The 15,909-nt window shown below is 59.2% G+C and overlaps 1 protein-coding gene across 2 annotated transcripts; it reads left to right on the plus strand.

The window, feature by feature from the left end:
• Positions 1-1,134: 1,134 nt before the first annotated feature.
• BSG (basigin (Ok blood group)) lies at positions 1,135-14,742 on the plus strand. 2 transcript variants are annotated; one of them, XM_066983943.1, is made up of 9 exons: positions 1,196-1,292; positions 5,493-5,840; positions 7,390-7,546; positions 9,185-9,273; positions 9,756-9,883; positions 10,099-10,372; positions 12,653-12,677; positions 13,002-13,070; positions 13,619-14,742. In XM_066983943.1, the coding sequence occupies exons 1-8, from the start codon at positions 1,211-1,213 to the stop codon at positions 13,057-13,059; spliced, it is 1,161 nt and encodes a 386-aa protein (XP_066840044.1). In that variant the 5' UTR covers positions 1,196-1,210; the 3' UTR covers positions 13,060-13,070; positions 13,619-14,742. The 2 variants fall into 2 exon arrangements, with proteins under 2 accessions (XP_066840043.1, XP_066840044.1); XM_066983942.1 differs by lacking the exon at positions 5,493-5,840 and having other exon boundaries at positions 1,135-1,292.
• Positions 14,743-15,909: the final 1,167 nt, after the last annotated feature.

A 15,909-nucleotide genomic window follows, 5' to 3' on the forward strand; every position in this document is an offset into this window, starting at 1 on the left:
CCTTTGTCTCTGCCTCGCCCCCCCCGCCGGGGAAGCGCTGCCCGGTTCCCTTCCCACGCGTGGGGCCGCGGCCCCGGCTCACCCCGGCTGCTGGCAGCGCCTCCGGGATGGCCGAGGCGGGGGGGGGGGGGAGGCACCCGTCCTGCCCGGGGACCCCCGTGGTGGCGGGGAAACCCCCAGCGTGCCCTGTGGGGCCGAGGAGCGGGGGCAGAGGGCCCCCAGCAGCCGCCCCCCGGTGCCCGGAGCCGTGCCCCGGCCGTGGGCCGAGCACCCGGTGCTGCCCGGAGCTGCCCGGAGCTGCCCGGAGCTGCCCGGTGCTGCCCGCCGCGTCCTGCAGACAGGAGGGCGAGCCGGCGGGGGGCGGGCTGCAAACCCCGGGCCCCCCCCGGGCGGTCCCCGCTGCTGCCGAGGCACCGCCGGGAGCCCCGCGGCCGCGCACCGGCCCGTCCTTGCGCCGCCCTCCCCGGGCCCCCGCTCGCCCCGCGGCCCCGGGGGGCAGCCGGGAGCCGGCCCTGGGCCGGCGCGGGGGGGCGCGGGGGCCACCGGGGGCGGGCGGCGCTGCGCAAGCAGAGCAAAGGGCGGCCGCTGCGGGGGCTCGGGCACCGGGCAGGCGCCGTTCCCGTCCCCGGGGCTCTCCGCGGCACAGCGCGGGGGGGACGCTTTGCCCGCACCGGGCCCGGGGCTTCTCCGCCCTGCCCCGCGGGCACGGCCTCGGCCTGCGGACGTGCTGCGCTCCCCGCACTGCGGGCACTGGGCGCGGGGGGGGCCGGGGGAGCCGGGGAGGGGACCGGCTGGGGACCGGGGGGGGTACCGGGGGGGGTCGGGGGGGACCGGGCGGTGGAACCGGGGAGGGAGCCGGGGGAGCGGGGGCCTGGAGGGAGCCCCGCGTCCGCCCGCGCTCCGCGCCCCCCCCCCCCCCCGGTCGCGCCCTCCCATTGGCTGCCGTCGCGCGGCGGGCGGGGCCGCGGCGGGACCGGCCCGAACCGGCTGTCCCCGCGGGGGTCGGCGGGCCGCGGGAGGCCGCTCCGCGGAACCTTTGCTCCGATTGGCCGGGCGCGGCCGGGAGGGCGGGGCAACGCGCGGGAGCGGCCGTGCGATTGGCGCCGGGGAGAGCCGGGGGGCGTGGCCTGAGCGGTAGCCCCGCCCCCGCCGCCGTGCCCCGGCGCGGCGCTTATAGCGGGCGGGCGGCGCGGCGGGAGCGCGGGCGGCGATGGCGGCGGGCGCGGAGGGGCTGCGCGGGCTCCTGGCGCTGCTGGTGCTGGGCGTGCTGGCGGCCGGCGGCGAGGGCACAGGTACGGCGGCGGGGGGCGGGAGGGGAACGGGAACCGGGGAAAGGGAACGGGGAGGGGGGCACAGCGCGGCGGCCCCGGGGTGGGGGGGGGCGGGCATGCTGGGGGTGGTCGTGCCGGGGGGGTGGTCTCGGGTTTGTGCACGGCCCTGGGGCGGCGGTGGCGGCGGGGGGGTGGGGGGGGGACCGGGGGTGGGTCCGGCACTGGGGGCATCGTGGCCCGGGAGCCCCGGCGGGAGGGGGGGGGGCGCGGTGGGGGGAGCGGGGAGCGGGGGGGGGAGCGGGGAGCGGGAGCTGCCCGCCCGGCCCCGCTCCGCCCCCCGGTGCTGCGCCCTGCCCCCCGCCACGTGCCTCCCCGCACGCACCTCGCGGTGCCCGGTTCCCCCCCCCCATAGCTGAGGGGCTCCGGTTCCTGCAGCCCCCCCGGCCCCGGGGCGCTCGGAGCCCCCGGGCCGCCGCCGTGCCCTGCTCCGCCGCCTCGTGCTCCCCTGGCGGTGTGTGCTCGGGGCTCCGCGACCCGAGGCTCTGCCCCCCCCGGGGCCCACCCGTGGCCGCGGAGCTGCCTCGGAGTCGAACCCAGGGGGAAGGGTCGGGGCCGTCGGAGCGGGGCGGGGGGGGGGGGACGCTCAGCAGCCCTGGGGAGGGTCGGGGGGGCTCATAAATAACCCAAAACCGCTGCGGTGCCCTGCTCCCGGCCCGGGGAGCTGGGCGAGGGCACGTTCCCCTGGGGCCAGCGGCCCCCCCCCGGTGGCTGCCCCACGTCGGGCTCGGGGCTGGGGGGGCCCCGCTGCCTGCCCTCGCTGGGCGCTTCCCCTCCTGCCCGCGGGCAGGCCCCCGGGCCTGAGCCTGCCTGGGGCGCTCAGCCGGGCGGCTCCTGCTGCCTCCGGGGAGGGACCCGGTGCAGGGCAGGGTGCCTGGGGGGGGCCGTTCCTGCCCCCGGGCTGGGTGCGAGGAGCTGCGGGGAACAGCCCCGGGCCTGCGCCTTTTAGCTCTGCGCTCCCGCTGAAGTCCCCGTCCCCTTCCCTCTTACTCCTCCAGTGACCCGAGCGGGGGGCTGGGAGGTGTGGGGGGGTCTTCTGCCCCTCCGCGGCGCTCAGCCCTTGGCTCGGGGCAGAGCCCCGGGGGTGACCGCTGAGGCCGCGGCGTTTGTGGCTCGCGGCAAAGAGCGGCTGGCAGCGGCGTGGGTGTGCTTGGACTCTGCTCCCAGCCCCGTGCAGGTCTCCTGCCCGGTCACACAAAGCTCTGGGGAGAGTCCATTTTACAGCTATTAGTGGAAACGGCAAAAAGTCGCCGCTTCGGATGTCCCTCCCCGAGGCCAAGAAGCAAAGGTCAGGCTGCGGGGGGAGCGCGCCCTGCAGCATGGTGCCGGCCCCCGCCAGGCCCCCGGCGCTGCCCGCGCCCTCCCTCCGCACAGGGAGGCTGCTTTTAGTTGGAAGGTGACTCAGGGGAGCGCTATCTGCCCTCGCACGCTGCTGCGCTGCCCCTTGGCCTGGGGAGCTGGCTGCAGCTCGCAGCCCCTCGCCCCCCGGGGAACTTGGGGGCAGCTCTGACGGGTCCTGGGGGGCTGATGCCGGCAGTGCTCGTGTGCCCCAGGACTTAGCGGGTGCTCTCCCCAGCCTGGCGTGCCCAGGGCTTTGCTTGGTTGCTCTGCCTCGTGTACGAAGGGGAGAGGACGTGAAATCCCGTGTGAGTGCAGGGGGTACCTGCTGTTACTAGTGTGGGCTAGCTGAAGCCTCTCTGAAAGGCATGAAGTGCCCTCTAACTCGGAGCACGTAACCTTGCAACAGCTTATTTTGTCAGCATACAATAATCACCTTACAGCTGCTAAAAACCAAACAAAAAGCCCCACCCACCCCCAGAGACAAAAACAAAACTCAAACCCGCTGATATTTACTAGCTCCCGTTTTAAACCAGGCTGCAGTTGAAGTGGGACAGGCTCCTACATGTGCAGTAGTCAGCTCCGTGACTCTTCAAAATGAGGTGGTTGGGAGTGTTTAATCACAGGCCCGAGGTGTAAAAGCCCATTCTGCTGCCCAGAAGCGTCAGGAGGCGTGCGAGCGGCTCGTCCCGTGCCAGTGTGCGAGTGTGGCCCTGGAGGCTGTTGGGCTTGTTCTCTGGGCGCTTCACGAGGCGGCCTCCAGCAAGTTCTGGTGCACGAGAGCTGCTTGTTGCGGGGACCCGTATGTCTTCTGGAGCCCTGGCCACCTCCTGCGCCTTTGTGAAACCAGTTCAGGATCGTTCTGGTGTCTCTGCTACAATTCTGTAATCCAGAATTGCTTGGAACATTTAAAACTGCTGCAGAGGTGTTACTGCGTTTCTGGAAGCAGCCAGCAGCGCTGTTGCTGGCGTGTGAAATAGCAGCAGGCTCTTCTAGCCCCGAGCTACTCTGACCTCTGTTTTAAAGGTGCCTCAGTTTTAAATATCAGCTGTCTGCTAAAGCTGTCCTGTACCAGACGGGGGTCAGAGCTCTCCTTGCTTGTCCAAGCACGCTTATTCTTCCAGCTATGTATACTGAAGCTTTAAAAGTCTAAATTCTCCTTTGAGGAATGTGGAAGTGATTTACTTAGGACTCTGAAATGTACCTTGCAGACTCATTTGTGTTTTCCTTGAGTTTGAGCAATGCTGGTTTCGTAATACCGGTTTGCTTCCACACTCTCAATAAGCCATGAGATTTCTTATTGAAGCATCTTCAGAAATTCAAAACCAAAAGAAATTGTCCCTGAACCCACCTCCCTCATGCCTGTGTGTTACGATACCTGTGTGGAGCAGCCTGTATAACCATGACATTCAAGTGCTCAGTAACAGAAATTTCCGGGGAATACCCTTAAAGTCTGCTGGTGGCGGTTCTGAGAAGTGCAGCCTGCAGTCAGTGCAGGAAGTACGTGTCACAAGCCTCGCTGGTTCTTCGGAAACCTTGCTCAGACTGAGTCACGTAAGTAACCTTGACGTTGGTGTGATGTCTCTTCCTGGCCTCCGGGACCAGCCCTCCCGGGGCCCTGCTCTTTCCCCCGCTGTCCTGGAGCGATTGGTGCCGGCTCCCCTCCGCGGGCTGCTGGTGGCAGCCGATAACAGCCTGGGGGCACTGCGGGCAGCTCGGCTTCCCGCAGCCCTGGGGCTTTTGGGGCTGTCTCTGCGCTGTCGGCTTCCTGAGAGCCAGGCCCCGGGGCTCCGAGCACAGGAACAACTTGAAGGGTGCCGTCGTTCTGGGTGTCTCTGCTTTTAAGCTGTTTATTACTAATTTACCTCTGCAGAGTTGTCTGTCGGATGGAAAATCTGATTTTGTTGTGTGGCAACGGATGTTAGAAATTTCTTCACCTCGTTTGTGGCATCTTGCGGACTGCAAGACAATCTCAAAAAACCACACACACACAAAAAAAAAGCCCACAGAACCCAGGCAGTCGTATCAGTAAGGTGTTTAGCGGTGTCCGCCTGTTAACGAGCGGAGCGGTGCGACGAGCTCGTGAGACGGTGGAGGAGAGCGGCAGGGCGGCCCGGTGCCTGTGGCCGTGCGGCGGCTGGGGCAGCGCCGGGCTCCGGCCAGCTCCAGGTCACGGCCGGGAGCGTGGGGCTGGGGAGGAGGTGGGTGAGAAGTGTCTCCGTGCGGCGGGAGGTCTGTGCGGCATGCGGTGCTGCCGATGGGTGGGCACTTCGGGTACCCAGCTGGTGTTCTCCAGGTGGAAATGATGTTACGACAAGGAACGGCGCCTCAGTGTGTTCCGTATGCATGCGCAGATGTGTCCAGGGAAGCGTTTTGCTGTGGGGATGCTCAAGCAGTGGGGTCTGTGGAGGCCGGGGCAGAAACCCGCTGCTGCCTTGGCCCTGACCTTGCTGCGGGCCTGTCCCTCTCCGGGCCGAGGTGCGAGGCTGGGGGGCTCTCGGCCTGCCCCAGCGAGCGCCGCCTTGGGGAGCCGGCCCTCGCAGGAGAGGCAGTGCCGGGGTTCTTGCTCGGATCCTGGCAGATACCGTACATGCTCCTGGTGTTCTGGTCTTGCGGTGGGAGGCCTTGCTGCCTGGAGGCACAACTCTTCAGAGCCAGGGCCCTGTCTGAGCTGCGCGGCTGGACGGAGTCTGGAGAGTGGGGAGGGAGAGGATTCTGACCTGAACACTGTGGCATCTTCTCGATGGCTGAATTTTTTTTTTGCTTGTAGAGGGTGAATTCTTGCTTTGCACTAACACTTTGCACTAATACCTCTTCAACTCGTAGCTGGTTTTATAAAGTCACCGCTGTCTCAAAAGAGACTGACTCAGGACAGCGTCGAGTTGTACTGCGAGGCGATTGGCAATCCCATCCCTGAGATCCAGTGGTGGTTCGAGGGGAACGAGCCAAATGAGACCTATGCTCAGCTTTGGGATGGTGCACGGCAGGACCGTGTCAAAATCAACGCCACCTACAACCTGCACTCCACCAGCACCATCTACATCGCAAACCTCACGGGCGACGACTCGGGCACGTACGAGTGCCGGGCCAGCAACGACCCTGACCGCAACCACTTGTCGAAGAGCCCCAAAGTCAAGTGGATCCGTTCACAGGCTAACGTTTTTGTCATCGAACGTGAGTGGCCGTCCTGAGGCCTTGGCACTTGCTCGGACACTGGTGTCTTGAGTCTCCCGCCATGCTCACCCCTGCACCCGTGTCCTGTGACTCCCCAGAGCCCCCTCACCTTCCCACCCTGGCTGTAGAACCGAGAGACTCCCCCTTGTGTCGTCTCCCTCACCGCCTCTGACCTGACCCAAAACGGCCCTCAAAAAGGGTTGTGACTTCCCAACCAAAACGCCATTCAGCAACCCCGTGCCTTTTCTGGAGCCAAAGACCTGGAATGTGTCGCTTATTCCCGAGTGCCTCCGTGTCCCGGTGCTGGCTTGCAGAATTAAGTCCTGGTTCTGCTGGTAGACTCTGTCCTAACCACCACTGACAAACCAGCCCTTCCCTGCAGCTCCTACAGCCTCTGCTTCCGTCAGCGGTCTTGCTTTAAGCTCGCTTTCCTGCTAGTGATACAAGCTGTGGGGACCAAAATCTGCTTTTAGTTTCCCGTGGTGCAACCATTTTTGAAATGGCCGTGTCTGTGTGCGACACTGAGTGTGGCGTAGCTGCGCGCTGGGAGCGACCGGGTGTCCTCCGCTCCCAGAGCTGGCCACGGGACCGGAGCTAACGGGCTGCTGGCTTCTGAGTAACAGAAACCTGGGCCAGGGTGAGGGGGTGTAACGTCCTGCTAAGGCCTCATGAATCCTGAAGCGTACTAGGGAGTACAAAACTCCAGCAGAGCCTTCTTCCAGTGGAATTGGGGTAGGAGGAAAAGCAGGTCCGTTAGGCCCGTGCAAAACTTCTTCCTTCCAGGTGAAGAGCCTGTGTGGAAGGGCAGGGAGCATAGTGCCACCGGGGCTGTGTAATGGTTCTGCTAATGGCAGCCGTGCGCTTCACTGCCTCTGAGTCGAAATGCCTGACTCGTCTTATGATGTATAATTTACTGCTTCTTGGCACACGGAGGTCCAGGACCTTTTGGAGTCATGGTTATGTGTGTTCTCCCAGGAATAAACCTGACTATAAAAATTCGGGCCGCATCATATGATGCGTGTATTGCTTGTGTAAGGTCACCTTTGTTACCCCTCACAAAAGAGGGCCTTGGCTGCCGTAGGTTATATTACCTGCAGGTTCCTAAATCTGCTCTGACTGTGGGAGGTGTTGACATGCAGCGAGCACTAAAGCGGCTCATAAAAGCAGGGAGCTGAGCTACTGTAACTGCCCTTCACAGTATGGCTTTTTCCACTGCTTATTGAGCACTCGGCTCTATTAGAGCTGCACCCATTGAGCAGGAGGCTCAAAGCTGTCCATGGGACATGGCAGCGATCCCGACCCCGGTGGGAGCAGCTGTAGAGTCAGTGTCCTGTTACTGCGAGGTGCAGTCAGGCCCTAGCTGTCTGGCTTTCCAGTCTCCTGCGCTGGTGTCACCAGTTCTGGTAGGAAACTGACCACAAAGGTAAGTGGAAAGCTATGGTGGAGGTGAGGAGCTGTGGGTTTTGACTCTTTGCGGTACAGGTTGTTGGGCAGGTGCATGACCTTGTGAATACCAGGTGCTAACTTCAGTGGGATTATTTACAAACAGGTCCAGACGTCCAAACAGGGTTCTCAGACTCTACTGGCAAGCTGATCCTCAGCTGCAACCTAACCGATCCTGCCTTTGCCGTCGAGGGTCATGAATGGAAGCATGGAGACAAGATACTTCAAACAGACACGGAGTCAAGCGCTTTCACCAGTTACATGTAAGTGTCGGGTGCAAGGCCAGATAAGAATCTAAACAAGGACACTTTTTTTTTTTAACTGGAGGCAATATCTCCTACCCACTGAACTCAAAGCTGAGTGCTTGCAGTCTTGCCAGAAATAAAAAGTTTTAAACTTCAGAACATAAGATGAACAAAATAAAGTTTTGGTGAGACCCCATTCTTCCTACTTTTGGGAGAGGAGGGAATGAGGAGGCGGAGGGAGGGAAAGTAAAGTGCCACCGGTGTCCTCCTGGTAGGAGGAGCCCCGTGGCCCCGTGTCTCTGTGCAGAATTCGGCCGGGCTGGGTTTGCCAGGTGCAGCGTGGCCCAGGCCCCTGCACTGCCTGTGCTGTGCCCGCAGCACTGACAGCAGCACGGCACGGCAGCCTCGCGGAGCTCGGAGGAGCCCCTGCTGCCCCCAAAAGGCACGTGGAGCTGCACACTCCCATGTTTTCTGTGTATCGTGCTTTTACGTACGTCTCCCTGCTACAGAGCGAGCGGGGAAGCTGCCTGCAGATTAGTCTCTGAAGCTGTTTGCAGGCTGTAGCTGAGCAGGGCCGGGGATACCGGCCGTATTGTGGCGGTGCACTGAGCCTTCCTTTCCGATTACAGTCAGGCCCGGCTGGCACTGACCCAGCAGCTGTAGAGGCATCATGTCCTTTTGTATGGCAGTGCCGACGTGCCTGTCTCCCCATAGCAACAGGGAGCTGAACAAGGATTAAAGTATTTATAACCCAGCCTCCCTCGCGTGACCTCAATTCCTTAGCTGAGTGGTTTTTGGAAGTGGGAAGCTCCGTGCACAGCAGAGCTAACAAACGGTCTGTTGTCCCAGCGCAGCCGGGGACTGAAACTTTGCCCCTTCCCCTGAGTGGCTATTACTAAGCTGCAGAATGTGATGGTTGTTGCAGTGCAGCATAATCCACTAAATCTCAGGGCAGCAGCTTCACAAAGACAAAAATGGGAGAGCTCTCTCTACACTTGGATCAATCCAGAGTGACTCAGCCTGGGTTTTTCTCTGTCACTGTCATGTGTCCCAGCAGCCTTCCCTGCACAGGAAGAGTACCCTCCCTCTGAATCTGCTGTCTTAAGGTCCCTGTCCCTCTCCTGTAGAGGGGAACCGCAGGGCTGAGGTACTGCTGGAGGTGTGTGGCCGTGCTCGCTTCATGTGTGGGGGCTTGGCGCAGTAGGGGATGACTTTTAACAGGGCTGCAGTCGTACCTGGTGAAGGCGTGTTGTCCTGATTCTCTGCTTCTGTAGGGGCTAGCAGTCAGCTCTTATTTTCCCCCCTGTAGAGGCCCTGGAGGCAAGAGTGATTTGGGTTAGGGGGTGGAAGCTGCTGGTTTGCAGGGTTTGGGATGCAGGTTATCTCGGTGATCACTGAGTTGACAGACCCACGTCAGACTTGGCATGTGTGGAATCCCTCTCTGCCATCCTTAACGTGTGGGGAGAGAAAGGCAGAGAGCAGGGATGCAGTAGGTGCGTGGTGCTGCACGAATCTTGGTGCTGGAATGGGAGAAACGGCCTGTACAGGAGGCTGCTGTTCAGGTGTCCTAGGGCTGTCTCTGTGGGTCTGGAATCGTGTATTTTTGGACAACAGTAGCTGAGCTGAATGCTTATCTGACAACCTGTTTTTTGGTAGAATCGAGGGGAAGAAGGAAGAGCACTCTGGTATCTATGAATGCATCTACAAAACAAGCCCAGAGATAAAAGGAGAAATGAATATATCAGGTAACTTCACGGGTTTGCTTCTGCGGCTGAGGAGGGGAGTGGGGAAGCTGCGGCCTCCTGAACACTTTGCTTTGGTAGCAAAGCAAGCTGAAAAGCTGCTTCTAGCCCTTACCGGTAGGGCTGCTGGGCTCTACTTGTGAATTACCAGGTTTGCTCTGTGAGGCATCTCAGTTACATCAAGCAACTAAGCTGTCTGTAGGGTCAGCCTGGGGACCTTGCAGTAAATCAGCCTTCTGCTGTGGGAGGGGGGCAGTACCTGGTGGTCAAACCTGTCTGAGCCTTTCCTGAAGCACTTTCAGGTGCTTCCTGCTCTGAAAATGCCAAATGTTGGACAAATGAAGAGATTAAGACCCGCTAATACATTTCTTAAACTGAAGTAAAGAAATGAGCAACTTTGTCTGATAGTGGCTAGGTGGACTGCAACGAGTCTTTCGCGTCTCTTCCATGGCGAGGTGTCAGACTTTCTTTTTCTCTTGCCGCAGTTCTGCCCCAAGTGGTGGCATACAAGAAGTCTGAGCATGGGAACGAGGGGGACACGGGGGTGCTGACCTGCAAGAATCCCTCTTTTCCTCCTGTCAGCGATTGGGTCTGGTACAGAAATGATCAAGAGGTAAGTGCTGTGTCTGTCCTGGCTCCCCCTCTGCCTACCCTACTTACCAACGAGGAGGCAGAGGACCTCTTCCCATCAGAATTAGCTGTTTCAGAGTAGCCTTCTCCTTAGTGCCATGGCAAGGAGGATTTCTGTAGTGTTAGACCTGTGCCTATAACGTGAGCAGCTCCCCTCGTGCCAGGAGTACCCTGAAGCTCTCTATTCCTTCCTTCTAGTCCATCGTCAATGGATCTGGTCGATACATTATCAAGTCCAGCGGCAACAAGACAGAGTTACGCATTCTTAAGCTGAACATCGAGGAGGATACGGGTGACTACCACTGCAGTGCCACCAACTCTTTTGGCAAGGGTGAAGCTACAGTGAACCTGCGCGTACGCAGCCGTCTGGCAGCGCTCTGGCCCTTCCTGGGTATAGTGGCAGAAGTCCTGGTCCTTGTCACCATCATCTTTATCTACGAGAAGAGGAGGAAGCCAGATGAAGTTCTCGATGGTAAGAGGCACCTGGGGTTACATCTTTCTGGGGAGAAAAAGGAGCTTGTAGGGTGCAGGCAAATTGTTCTCAGAGAACTCAGACTTTGTCAGATGGGCGCTACACCTCAGTGGGAGGCCTGCTTCTCAGGAATGCTTCTTGTCTAACCGTCGTAGCCTCCACCAGGTTACTTTGGCGTGGAAGTACTTGCACGCTTTCTGCCGATCCTTCAGCAAGCTGTGCTTTGGCTCCAGAGTTACGTTCGGTGCAGGTCAGCCTGACCCTTTGTCTCAGCAGTTCCTCTGCACTTTGTTCAGCGGCTTGACGCGAGCATCTCCAGGACAGGGTTTTCTTTGACAGTTAACATTCTGGAGAAAATGATTTGGGAACAGGTAGTAGAGCTTTTCTGAGCTGCAAAGGAAGGGAGTCTGTCAGTGGTTCCGTAACAACAGGCTTAGCCTCAGCTCGTGAATCTGTTTTGGGTCCTCAAATTCACTCATCCCAGCTCTCCGGGAGTTCCTCAAAGCCTGGTGTTATCTCTAATCTGTTCTGGAAGTGTGGCTCCTCCCTTTCCTTATCGGTAGGAATCTTCATTGTGTTACCCCAGCAGCCCCTCCCTTATCTGATCCCGCTAACAATGCAGTGTAAATGCTCGGTATCCTTCCTGCTGGCTGGGTCAGTCACCTTCGCCCTTTGCAGGGGAACAGCACATCAGGTGGACTGGGTGGTGTGAAGGGAAGCAGAGGGACTAAAACTGAGTACCGCTGCCTGGCTGCGGAGCTTGAGAGATTCTACTTGAGGCGGTTTTATAAGTAAATGTGTTGCCCTCTGACACGGTGCTCTTGGCTGGAAGGCAGATGTCTACTTAAGAATGGCTGTAGCTACAGCTTTTAGCAAAAAAAGCTGTAGCCTGTTTTGCTGAGTGTGGTTTCAGCTGATATCGGCTGAGTCCAGATCCTGCTCAGCTCTGTCCGAGTTGTGGTGGAGCCTTTGACAGATGACGACAGGTCCTGTAATACTGGCAGGCCTCCGGTCTCCTCTGGCGGCTCCTCAGCCAGAGATCTTAAGCTCAGGCTCCCAAGTGCTTGTGGATGAAAATACAGCATTGCACTTGATGCTACAACAGGGCAGTGTAAAGCTGCATCTCGCTCCTCGAAAGCCTCAGGAAGGCAGTGCTGAGCCAGCTTAGAGAGCTGCTGAGCCTCGGGTGTGTGGCGGTGAGCTGGCTGCTCCCTGTTACCTGGGATGGGAAGAGTCCAGCCTGTGTATGGCCTGATTTCCCTGCTGGTGTTATCTTTCCACTCTTCCCTTCTCTGCTGCTGGGTGTCACCTCAAATGGTAAGTGGAAGCTGGTTCCAGCCGTGTCCTCTCACCAGCTGTGTGCACGTCTTGGTGCCCAAGGCAGCCCCGAGTTTAGAGCTCGGGTCTCACCCCTCAGCGCTGCTTGAGCGGAAGCCTGGGCCATGGAGGAGGTGATGGGAACCCTCTCCTGGAAGGTGGCAGATCGCAAGGAGCTGGTGAAAGGTCCCAGGGCTTGGCACTTGTTGGCAAAGGTGTTTTCTTAGCTGTGTTTCTCTGTGTAGCAAGAACGTGGCGTGCAGTGTTTGTTTTGCTTCACAAGATGTGCAGGGAGGAAGAAGGGCTTTACGTGGATACTGAAAGCCTTGTTCCTGCAGCCTTGACTTTGTGTTCAGATCTGGGAGCTGTTAACAGGGGTGAGAGCAGCAAGTACTTGGGTGTGCTGTCCCACCGAGTGGATTGTGGCTCCCATTTCAGCTCTGGGTGCTAGTGGGAGGACTGGCTGGGGACACGGGGTGTGGATGTTAACAGATGTTAGTGGTCAGCAGCGCTGCTTGAGGCTGCCTGGACGCTTCCCTGTGTAATTCTGCTTCTGTGGCTTCCTGGATAGTCTCAGGTGTGCCTCGAGGTTAATAAAGCACCAGACCTGACCTCTGCTGACGGGGAGTAGGAGACCTGGTTGTGCCCGTGCTGTGCCAACAGAAGCAACTGCATAACAGGAGCTTATGTCTAAGCTTGTGCCATGTCTAAGCTTAGACAAGAAGCAGCTTAAAACTCACGCTGGGGGTGGTAGTGTTCTAAGTAGTAGCCCCCCCGCTCCTCCCAGCCGTGGTGAAATGGGAGCCCTGTCTGCGGTGACCTGCGGTGTCCAGAATCCCGTCACCTCTCGGCATGCTGGTCCCCAGAGTTACAGAGGTGGAAGAGAGACAGGGATTACTTTGTGTGTGTGTTTCCCTTGACACTGTTTGTTCTTTCTCTTTCTGTGCTGTCCTGAACATGAAGATGATGATGGAGGTTCTGCACCTCTGTAAGTACCTTGTTTTTCTACTTAGTCATGTTTGTACTGGCAGATCACATTAATCAGGAAATCTGCTTTGAATATAAAAGCGAGCTGGTGCAGGAATACCACATTAGCTTCCGGGGGAACTTCCCCTTCCCCTGTTTTTTTTGTGGCCTCTCTATGAACTGCATACAACTTAGAATGGTACGGAGGTCTCAAACTGATTGTTCTGGCAACTAAACTCACCTTGCTGTATCTTGAGCGTCTATTTGGGTACGAATCGCATTAGTGGGTAGGGTGGGTTTTTGTGCTTTGTCTTCACTGCCCCTTTTCTCCCTTTTCTCTTTCCAGGAAAAGTAATGCCACAAACCACAAGGACAAGAACGTCCGCCAGAGGAACGCTAACTAAGCAGGGGCCAGGTGAGTGCTGCTCCCGAGGGCAGAGCTGCAGCTGAGAGCAGCTGCTGAGCCAGGTGTCTTCACCTCCTCACAGCAAGGGGCTCGTACGGCCGTCCGGAGGTGCTTGTGTCTGGCTGGAACCCAGCCGGGGCTCTTCAGCAGCTTGTAAAAGCCACGCGGACAAAGGCTCCCTTGGCCCAGCATCATAGTGCGGTTCCTGGGCGAGGGAAGGAAGCCTTGCTGTGAAGTTCAGGCACAGGCCATGAGCAGTATGGTAGGAAACTGCCAAAGCTGCTGGGGCTGCGTGAGGCACACTCAGCAGGGCCTGGCCTCTGCCCAGATGAGCAGAGGGAGGCGGGAGAGTGGTGGGCTCCACAGTGGGGGTCTTGCAGCATGGGAGGGTCAGGACTACCCAATAGTTCGTGCCCTGGACTTGAGCAAGAGATGAGTCCAAGCCCACAGCTTTATTCAAGGCAGCTGTTGTCCTGCTTTATCAGCCCCCCTCTAGCACTGCATGGCCTTATGGTACTGCTAGGTTATCTAAATGGCTTTTCTCTCTCTCACTCCAGGTGATATGTAGCTGAAGAACTCGTCTGGACATTTTTTTCTTCTTTTTCTTTGGTAAAATAGCACCATGAAATATTCTAGTGTGTCCTTGCGATTGAGTTACTTCACTTTCTAAAGGAACTTAAGTTGTAGAAACTAAAATACACGTGATGTTTTTTTAAAAAAAAAAAGTTGTGGGAGGGTTTTTCTACCTGTAAGTGTAAATCCCTTGTTTCTGGTAGTCTTGGTCACTGGCTGTCTGTCCTAGGTCTCTTCATGTTGGTGCAGAGCGGGTGGGTGGGAGTACAACTTCTCTTCCTCTCCTCTCGAAGAGCAGCGTGCGCTGGGGGGGCTGTTCTGAAATGCCCTCCTTGCCCCACCTCAGTGCTGGAGGCCACACAGGGAGCTGCGGAGAGCCGACCTGAGCGTGGCAGCAAAATGCACAGTTCCTTGAGGGCTGCTCCACCAGACATGGCTGGCCTGGGTTCCCAGCAGGGCTGTCGTGTCCTGCGCATGCGGGTCAGGAGGAAACTGCTGTAGCAACCTTCTGGAGGTGACCCCATCCCTCAGAGCATCTTAGGAGGGCAGCTCTGGGTCTTTCCCAGTGCGTTACCTGGAGCAGGGCTGCGCCTTTCCCTTGCTTGGAAGCAGCCTGTGTCCTATAAGCTGCTCGTGCAGGGCCCCCGGGCACTGTCTGGGGTGGTTTGTGGAGGTGTGAGCCGCTCGCTTCCCAGCACGCGCTGCCCAGTGCCCTGCTGTGGGGCAGGCATTCCCCCCGGCTCCTCCAGGGATGCTCTTGGTGGTCACACTCGAAAACAGACAACCAGGAGACAGTGTTAGAGCTGGACACTGGCTGAACATGATTTGTGTTAACTTATTTAATGGGTTGTTAGTATTGCTTCTCAAGTGGCTACACTGGGGTCTGGGGGCAAAGTGTGGGGTGAGTGCTGGGGGTGCGGTGTGGTGGGGGGCGGTGTGACAGCATGTGTTCTTGTGCTTGGGCCATCTTGGTGTTTGTGCAACATAGGAGCCTGAGAGCAGATGAATGCTCAGTGGTGTCTAATACCTTTATTGCTGAGTAGCATTGAGCTGTTCCATCTGTTAACATACTTCACAAATAAAGATAATTCCTTTCTCTCTTTTTCCACCTTGGTTTGGATTCTGGTCTTTCATTTACCTCCTAGGTGGGCCTATGGGTTTCCTGACCTCCTCTGACCCCTTTCTGGCTCCTCTGGCTGCTGGACACAAAGCTTTGTCCCCCAGGCTCGTGCAGCTCTGACTGCTCTCTGATCACGAGCACGTACACCCTGAGAGGTGTTCAAGCCCTTACAAAGGGAGGTGAGCAATGCTGGGGATGGGTGCTGTGTGCTGCCTCTTCAGGCAAGCTCTGCCTTCCTGCTCTGGCTTCTGGGTCGTGTCCCAGCTGGGCTGCAGGTTCTTGGGATCTCAGTTGCCTGGGACTTCATCCTCCAAGGGCTATTAAAGCCCTGCCGGGAGCTCTGTGATCCAGAACGTGTGGGACTGGCTGGGACCTTTCATTTCTTGCAAGCCCAAGGGGAGGGAGGTGAATGTGGGAGGTGTGAGGCCCGGCTCAAGAGGAGCCTGTGGCAGCAGTGAAGGGTCTCTGCTGACTCGACCCCCAGGAGCAGAGACTGCAGCATCTGAGTTTGCTGCATGCACGTCTCTCACCTCTCTAAGCAATTTCTTTTTCTCCCTGTTCTCTCCTGGGTGGCAAAACATGGGTGCAAGGCCTCCGTCCGCTTCCTTTGCATGCAGCGGGGTTCCTTTAGAGAGGATGCAGCAGGGGCTCCCCATCCTGCGGGGGGGTCGTGCAGCTGGGCTCCGCTTGCACCAGGAGCTGCTTCTCCCTGCCTGGGGGGGCACGGGCGGGGGGCCTGGCCCCGGGAGCAGCAGCAGCTGGTAACGGCTCTGCTGTCCCGGTGGCCCCGGTCCTGCTGCACGTCGGCGGGTTATGCAAGCCCTGGCACCGCCGGCCCCGGGCTCGCGGGTGATGAAAAAAAGAAAAATAAAAATCAATGCGTGGTTTAATTTCCTTGATGAGGATTAGGGGGCCTGCCCGCCCCGGCACAAAGCCCTGCTTGTGCCTTTTGTTCGGCGGGGCTGGCAGCGGCCGGGGAGCCGGGGGGGGGGGAGCGGCCCCGTGCTGCTCCCTGCCGGGAGCTGCGGGGCCGACACCGGGCGGCGGGGGCCGGCCCCGAGCACCCCGGCTCCCGCCGGTGCCGCCCGCTCGCCCCGGTGCCCGCAGCCTCCCGCCGAAGCGAGGACGCGGCGCCGGCTCCCGGAGCGCTTCGTG

The sequence above is a fragment of the Anser cygnoides genome, chromosome 27 (genome assembly GCF_040182565.1).
Source record: "Anser cygnoides isolate HZ-2024a breed goose chromosome 27, Taihu_goose_T2T_genome, whole genome shotgun sequence".
NCBI classification, from domain to species: Eukaryota; Metazoa; Chordata; class Aves; order Anseriformes; family Anatidae; genus Anser; species Anser cygnoides.

Excerpts from the sequence above, each read along its gene's own strand:
- BSG (XM_066983943.1), top strand. The coding sequence starts at position 1,211 with ATGGCGGCGGGCGCGGAGGGGCTGCGCGGGCTCCTGGCGCTGCTGGTG. Across the intron at positions 9,274-9,755 it reads AGGAGAAATGAATATATCAG|TTCTGCCCCAAGTGGTGGCA; the intron begins GTAACTTCACGG and ends CTCTTGCCGCAG. Across the intron at positions 9,884-10,098 it reads GGTACAGAAATGATCAAGAG|TCCATCGTCAATGGATCTGG; the intron begins GTAAGTGCTGTG and ends CCTTCCTTCTAG.